Source organism: Myxocyprinus asiaticus, chromosome 34 (assembly GCF_019703515.2).
Source record: "Myxocyprinus asiaticus isolate MX2 ecotype Aquarium Trade chromosome 34, UBuf_Myxa_2, whole genome shotgun sequence".
In the NCBI taxonomy this organism is placed as follows: domain Eukaryota; kingdom Metazoa; phylum Chordata; class Actinopteri; order Cypriniformes; family Catostomidae; genus Myxocyprinus; species Myxocyprinus asiaticus.
In genome coordinates, this window is record NC_059377.1 from 13655381 (window position 1) to 13663714 (window position 8334).

The 8334-nt window shown below is 41.5% G+C and overlaps 1 protein-coding gene across 1 annotated transcript; it reads right to left on the reverse strand.

Moving 5' to 3' along the window:
* Positions 1-2646: 2646 nt before the first annotated feature.
* On the reverse strand, positions 2647-6082 carry LOC127425199 (transcription factor SOX-4-like). Its single transcript, XM_051670915.1, has one exon. It carries the CDS (start codon positions 5427-5429, stop codon positions 4356-4358), a length of 1074 nt encoding a protein of 357 aa, XP_051526875.1. The 5' UTR covers positions 5430-6082; the 3' UTR covers positions 2647-4355.
* Between the last annotated feature and the right edge of the window lie 2252 nt (positions 6083-8334).

Here is an 8334-nt window from a genome sequence, read left to right on the forward strand (position 1 = left end):
AAATTAAAGGGATAGTTCACCCAAAAATGAAAATCCTCTCATTTACTCATCCTCATGCCATCCCAGATGTGACTTTATTTCTTCTGCAAAACACAGTGGTTTTTAGAAGAATATTTCAGCTCTGTAGGTCCATACAATAACAGTGAATGTTGACCAAAACTTTGAAGCTCCAAAAAGCACATAAAGGCAGCATAAAAGTAATCCATATGACTCCAGTCATTTAAAATATGTCTTCTGAAGTGGTGCAATCACTTTGGGTGGAAAACAGATCAATATTTCAAAATGTGAAAGTAAAAGTGGAGATTTATTTTAAAAAAGGACTTAAATATTGATCTGTTTCTCATCCACACATATTTCTGTATATCGCTTCTGAAGATATGGATTTAACCACTGGAGTCATATGGATTACTTTTATGCTGCCTTTATTTGATTGTTGGAAATTGAAAAATCTGGTCACCATTCACTTGCATTGTATGGACCTACAGAGCTGAGAAAATTTTGTTTGTGTTCAGCAGAAGAAAGAAAGTCATACACATCTGGGATGGCATGAGGGTGAGTAAATGATGAGAGAATTTTCATTTTTGGGTGAACTATTCCTTTAACCAGGGTTTGGGGGAAAAAATGCAACTGAAGTGACAAAAAATGATGCCAGATATTTCAAATGTGAAATAAATAAATAAATGAACAATAATAAAGAATGAGTGAGTGACCCTAAACTTTTTACCAGTAGTGCGTGTGTGTGTATATATATATATAGCACTACCGGTAAAAAGTTTAGGGTCACTTACTCATTCTTTATTATTGTTCATTTATTTATTTAACATTTTAGAATAATAGTAAAGTCATCAAAACTATGGAATAACATAAATGGAACTATGGGAATTATGTTGTGACTATAAAAATCCAAAATAAATCAAAACTGTGTTATATTTTAGCATCTTCAATGTATAGCCACCCTTTGCCTAGAATTTGCAGACATGTACTCTTGACATTTTCTCAACCAAATTATTGAGGTATCACCATGGAATCACATGCTTTTTAAACAGTACTGAAGGAGTTCCATCTATGCTGGGCACTTAATGGCTGATTTTGGCACTGACATTTACCATATTAATCCTTGTTTGTACAAATGTCATATTTTCTAATTTCCATTGAAGCACACAAGATGCTTTGTGGAAAGGAGGTCTTGCACAAACTTGTGGACAGCTCAAATTCATATAGGGATTTAAGCAAAAGGGGGAAATGCCAAAAAACTAAAACATTTGAAAATTAATGTAGCTTTTTTAGATTAATTCAAGTTTACACTCAAATTTCTATGCTGATAATATTATTTGACACACGTCATAATATTATGTATCAAATTAATATAGTATCTATTCTGTACTTATTCTTGTATATTTTCAAATTTCCACTGTTCTACAATGTCAAATGTCAGTAAATTTTGTTTATTACTTGCAGTGTACTGACATTTGAGATAAAGTGAGCTTGTGACCAGCACTTCACAATCCATCATCTACTGTAAGTCTGCATGACAAATTGATAAATTCATATCTCAGCTTTGCACAACTGTATATCCAAAAAGCTTCCTGTCTCTCTTCTCATTTGGGGGATGTAAACAGATTAACACAAAACCTTTCAAGTGGCCCCTCCCTTTCCTCCCCAACACAAACCAGTGCACCCAGTAGGAATTAATTGGTTTCAGCAGTCATCCCTTCTGAACAATCCACTTGAGCGCCCCCGATGCAGCCTCCCGGCAGAGACATCTCATCTGTCTCACACTCCTCCCCCACAGAGCCTATGTCTAGACCCTCTTGCTGCAGTGTGCATCCTTGTTCACACTTGACTAGGATATTAGGCTCACACCCTGTACTGACAGTTGGGATGATGCTAGAGCATGACTCAGACCGAGCTGACTTGGACTGCTTTCCTCAGAGCACACGCTGGATCACTCAACTCTTAAGACGTTGCCAAACCATCTGATCTATTATTTATTATCTATTATCCCCTTGTGTATGCATGCAGCCATATTGCAGGCATTTAATGCAATTATTATATGTTAATAATGAGAGAATTTGTAATGTCTGGATTGGAGAGGAAAGGATGTTTACAAAAGAGTGCAGATCTGTATTTTAATTACATTAAAGGGTCTGACTGGCCTCCACCCCCTGACAGCTCTCCGTGTCTCCAGGATGCAATAGGCTTGCCTGTCAATCTTTTAGTCATGCACAACTCTATGTTTCACATTGTCACATACAAAAGCACTTTTAATGTGGTTGACTGTATAGGTTGAGATGGCCACTATGGGACTTCATTAGCTAAAGACAGATTACACAAGCAAGCTCTGTGAAGTGTTCATAAGATTCCCATATAAGTGTGTAGTTTATTCATTAATTATCAGATCCTAATGTTTTATAATTTGATGCTTTATATAAAAAATTCCTTCAGTTGACCTTGCCAAGTTTGCTCATACTTGCGTTAAAGTAACAGATCAATAGGGGTTTTTGTACTGCTTTGGAAAGGATGACTTTGAAGTGCCACTTTATTGGTGCAGAATGAGGATTTAATTCTATTTAGGCTTGAAATGTATTATAAATTGTATTAAGAGAAATAAAACTTGACAAGGTAATTAATAAAAAGTCTTGCAAGTTCAGTTCCAGCTGATTTTATTTCCTTCTTGGAAAAAGACAAAGTTCTGTACAGAGGTCTGACAGGCAGTGACATGACACAATTGGCTGGCTTTGAGTTCACTACTCAAATGTTGAGATATGGTATGGTGAGACAAAACAATATTGTACACAGCATATTGCACAAAATGAAACAATAAAACATATCTATATATTCCAAAACTCATGAACAACACTCTTAAACATAGGGATGTATAAAGATATATGTTCTCGTTCCTGTCATGATATATCATTGTCAGAAATAAACACGCAATCTTTTCCTTATTTTACAGTCAATGTACATAGAAATCTTCATGTCGATTTTCTGCCTTAAACACAAACTGCTCTACATAAACCTGAATTGAGAAATACAAAATGCTATTTGCCATGCCATAATATACTAAAACAATTAGCTACATTTAGCCAACAAGTAGAAAAGATTAAATATCCTTGTACAATTATGGAGTGAAGACGTACTTCATTGTTCGTGAATTTATAGGCAATTTGACTGTATCTGTAATTCCATCCAGTGGTTAAAACCGAAACGTGTCACTAGAAAAGCACAACAAAATTGGTATTCAAAAAGGTACAGCATTGTTGCTGCGGCTACATACAACCTCATTCAGCGCGCATCGTAGGCTAATCGTGATTGGTCGTTGAAATGCAGACACTGTCTCTTTAAGAAGCCTGTGGATTGACACTGTAAACATGTTTAAGGGGCAGATTTTTGAGACAACCTGACCCCCTGGTTTTAAAAATCGGAAATTCAAACAGCGATTTTCACCGACTGACACCCCTTCGAATAGATTTTGTACAAAAATACACTCAGAAAATAATGAAACATTTAATCATCTTTCCATGTGAGAGGTCATCGATTAAATAATACGAAACGAGTCTAGCCCTTCCGCGACAGAGACGGACATGTGCATGTGTAGGCTATACACACAACAGACTGACACAATTGAAGGGGGAAGGAGGAGCAACGTTTGGCAATTATAAATACATCGATATAAAAATGCCAGCACTGAAAAGTTACTTGGGAGAGAAAGAGAGGATGAGCAAGTAAAAAGGCAGAGAGAGAGAGAGAGAGAGAGAGAGAGAGAGAGAACGCTCCTCGGATGAATTTTGGTCCTGATTTGTAGTGTAAAGAGTCATCTGAGTTGCGTTTGAATCCTGATGTCATGTCGACAGAAAAGCTGGTGATTGTGTTTCTTTTAGCGTCTCACGTGGCGCAGCCATTCTGTTTCAATGACTAAACACCAGCCTTTCGTAGTTCAGTCACAATGAAAGCATGCGATTCTGGTCTAACAAACAACTTCGTCTGTTCTCCATTCAGCACCTCCAGCAAAACAAGCATTTGACCAGACTGTTTATGAAAAACGTCCCTTTTAAAAGTTAAAGCGCGCGGACAACTTGAACTCGCCACCGCGCGATGGCTTCCTCTGCTTCCAAAGCGCGCGCCAATGAGTCACTCCTTCCAGCACCAAACGAGCAAGCTAAGCACTTTCATCTGCACTCTTGTCAGTGGATAATGAGAACCCACAGTACCTGATGCATGATTAACAGGAGGAATCGAGTCGTTGACTCGTTGTCTGACTCGTCTCGGAGGACTTTAACAGCCCTCCCTCTTTACGAGAGTCATAAAGATTATTTTTCAATCTGTCCTTTCAATCAGACTCATTACTAGCGCGCTCAATAAGTGAATACCAAGTTGGATATTGTCGATTCGAGCCAGTCCCCTGATATCATTTCGCTCACCTCTGGGGTGCAGTAGTCGGGGAATTCAAAGTGCGAGCCGGAGCCCGACTCAAAGTTGAACTCCAAATCTCTGTCCAGCGGTGCAGTACCAAATGTGCCGAAGCTGTCAAAGCCGGGACTGGGGTCAGCCAGCTCGTCCTCGAACTCCTCATCTGAGGAGGAGGACTGTGAGGAGGATGAGTGCGACGCGGAGGGAGTTGGAGACGGCGCGCGGGTGTATTTGAAGCGCGCAGCGGACTCGTTGTCTTCTTTTCCGCTCGCGAGCCCGTCCTCATACAAGCTCAGCGGGTCGCTGGACTCCGCCGAGCTGCTCAGGGTGGGACTAGCAGGCACAGCGACGGAGGGCGGGCTGCTATCAGTGCTGCATCCTCCGAAAACATGCCCGCGCTTTGCTGGTTTCTCGGGTATTTGCTTGGCGGCCGAGACGGACCTGGATTTGTAAAGCGCATGGTGGTCTGCAGAGACGGAGTGGGAAGGCAGCTCGAGCGCAGCGGACTTTCTGTGGGTCCTGCTGAGAGTTTTGGAGCTCTTTCTGGATGCAGACCTGGCGCCGGGGCTGCCGCTGACTCGCTCGCCCTTCTCTCCGGTCTTGCCACTGGGCGATTTCACCTTCTTCCGCGGTCGATATTTGTAGTCTGGATAGTCTGCCATGTGCTTGAGGCGCAGACGCTCTGCCTCGCGGATGAAGGGGATCTTATCGCTGTCTTTCAGAAGTTTCCAGCGTTTGCCCAGTCTCTTGGAGATCTCCGCGTTGTGCATGTCCGGCGACTGTTCCATAATCTTGCGCCTTTCTATCTGCGACCAAACCATAAATGCGTTCATTGGCCTCTTGATGTGCCCGGTTGGGGTCTTGCACCAGGCGATGTCCATTTTGTCCCCTGTTGAGTTCGGGGAGCCGGGAGTCGGGGACGCGTCCATGTCTAGATCCATCTCCACTGAATCACTGAAGTCGCCTTGGAGCGCGGCGGTGCTCGTTATGTTCGTTTGCTCCACCATAGCGAACTCCATGCACTACAACAGTTAACTTTTACACGTGCTGCAGCTTGAGATGACTGACAGTGTTCAGAGTCTTTTTCCACACTAGTTAGGGCACTTGGCACACGCGTGGAAACAAAGTTACTGCCGCTGTCTGTCTCTTGGTTCAGCACTCTGTCAGCGGTCCTTTCACAAAGCGCACATCCCCGCCAGGAGCTCTGTCATGCCCCGGCAACTTATTAAAAAATAAACAATCTGCCGTTCAACTGCCGGTTCGACTGAAAACAAACCCGGAGTGAGCTCTGGACGCAAAGTATCTGAAGCCGTTTAATGGAAACGGACAAGTGTCTTCAACATAGCTTGTGGTATGACCATGCGGTAGGTTTTGGCGACTGCACTTTTTCATGCTCTGAGCTTCCTATCCCCCTTCACAACTTTCAATACTTCTGCTAAACCGCCTCACAAGGATTTATCCTTTTCCGAAGGTATAAAGGAAAGAGAGATCAGCCAATCAGCTGCTGTCACTAGCCTGTCCTCAGCCAAAAGACACGCCCCGTCGGCGTTCATTGGCTGAATATAGTATCTAATAATAATCGGCGCGTGCAATGAGAAGCTTTCTGTCTGACCTCATTCCATCTACACTGCAAACTTAGTTTTAAAGGCACATTACGTGCTCCCCCCCTTTCCTAGATCACATACTGAATTTGGCAAGGGTGGCTCGTTCTGTTATGAAAGATAACACGGGTTACAGCTCTTAAAATACTCAGAATGTTTACTCTGTCTGGTTGATGTTATTAACAGCATAGAGTGACTAAATTAATGTTTTACATTTGTCTAATATTAGACACAGTTATATGTTCGTTCACTGTCATTCACTTTAACATTCTGTATGCATAGCGCCGGTCGTTTTTTATTTTATTTTATGTATTTATACACAAAAGAGGGAGCGTCCACCTGCCACGCGCTTCTCCATTCAAAGGCAGCGTGCTCATGTTTGTGTTGGTAGCTCGCGCTCTGGTTGCCTGGCTCCCTCACGTTCCGGCTGAAAAGAAAAAAAAAAAAATGTGTGCGCACGTGTGTTTATTCATTTATATGTAATAGGCTATTGCTTAAAACAGCCCATGTTAATCATACATTTTCTTCCAAGTTGTGTATTTCTCGGTTGGTGTTTCTACTAAAACTAAACTTATATCAGAATGCAATATGTAACAGCAAACGGTCAAATGCGCGAGGAGCATGAGAGGACTTGTTCAGCATCATGACTTTGTTCAAACTGCACTCTATTGTGCCTCTAGATGGCGTAGTATAGCCAACGTAGGGCTAAAGCATTAGTAGTTATTCCACACACAAATGACTGCTCTGAATAACAGTTTAAACTACATTAAATCACAGATCTGAATATGCGTTACGTAATTGAGTCTTGCATAGAAAACAACAACAAAAGGCAAACATTATGAGTCTATTCTCACCTTCTTGTGAGATGTGAAGTTGAAGTGATGCGTCTCCACTATCTTTGCTAAGCAGACAGAGACTTCCTGAACCCTTGAACGAATAGAACTGAAATCAATAGTTCACTGACCCCATAGTTAAGTATTCTGAGCTTACAATAATTGTTAGCCATTTACCACGCAAATAGTACGCAGTGTGCATGAGATGTTCTAAGAAAATTTTGTGGGCGTATGATTTTGAATACAGTGATCAAACACCTATGACTGTTTAAACAGGTGTGCGGATATATAATGTACACTTGCATAGCTTATTGTGTCTCATCACAGGGACAGATGGCCACCCTGCTACACTTATGATTATTTACAGCTTTAGCAGTTACACCAACTAGGCCACAATGGCTCCTCTCTTCCAGGTAACACACATGTGAGGTGGGAAGTACCATTTGAAATTGAATTATGTGCTATACTTGGTTTAAAATCAGAAATTTGTCTTATCACATTAACATAAAATGCTGAATTTCCATATGTCTGTAATCTGACCAACCATAACAGGTGCTGTATATCAGGTGTGCCAATCTAAGAAAACCGGAACCTACAGGATAAAAAACAAAAAAAAAAACAAAAACAAGTTTATTAATGTAACTGCCACAGAAACATTAGCTTCAGCACAAGGATCACAGATGGACAAATCCACTCATAATACGAGCATTTGATCTCACAGGCTGCAATGAGAAGCTTTAGTAATGGTCCAGCAGAACAGCGCACCAACGGCAGCATGCTTAATTCACTCGATCACTCCCCACTACCACGGTGTTCAATCCAAACCCCACTCCTCAGGATTGGCTTAGTGTTGCCATGACAATCCCATCTGTTTGCTCTCAAAACATATTCAGACAAGAAAGTACATGATCTTGCCAGGCTTAGCCCAGCAGAGCTGAACCAGACAACCAACGGGGATACGAAAATGCCCTTATTGATCTGTGCTTTGCCCTTCAAACAGACACAAACAAATATTAAACTATATGCATTAATTTGCATAGATGACAATCTGATGGTTTGGTCTTTGTGGTTAAACAGACAAGCAGCCAATAGAATAGGTTTGGGTTTATGAAAATTAGCCTTCCTGCAGTTGCCAGGAAGATGAAATGGAGCAGGGAACAGCGCAGAACGCGTGAACACTGTGGTTGGAATGATATTTGGAGCCATTATGACACGGTCTGGAGGAGCGTGCATGAGAGTTATTCATTACATTCTTTCTGTCCCATCATTGCTGCCTCACTCATTACCAGGCTAATTTCTCCAGCCTCCCTGTGCTGCTACCACCACACAATGGAGTCTTTGTGTATGCGAATGTGAGTATGTACATGTGAGAGATGGCTAAGTTAAATTGCTTTTATATTGAGTTCTCATGATTTTACTCTCAAGAAAACTTCAGCAAAAGGTCATCCAAATGTCTGTTCCTTTCTTTAGTGGAATAAACTTGGTTGATG

Coding starts and splice junctions, on each gene's coding strand:
- LOC127425199 (XM_051670915.1), bottom strand. CDS start 5,429: ATGGAGTTCGCTATGGTGGAGCAAACGAACATAACGAGCACCGCCGCG.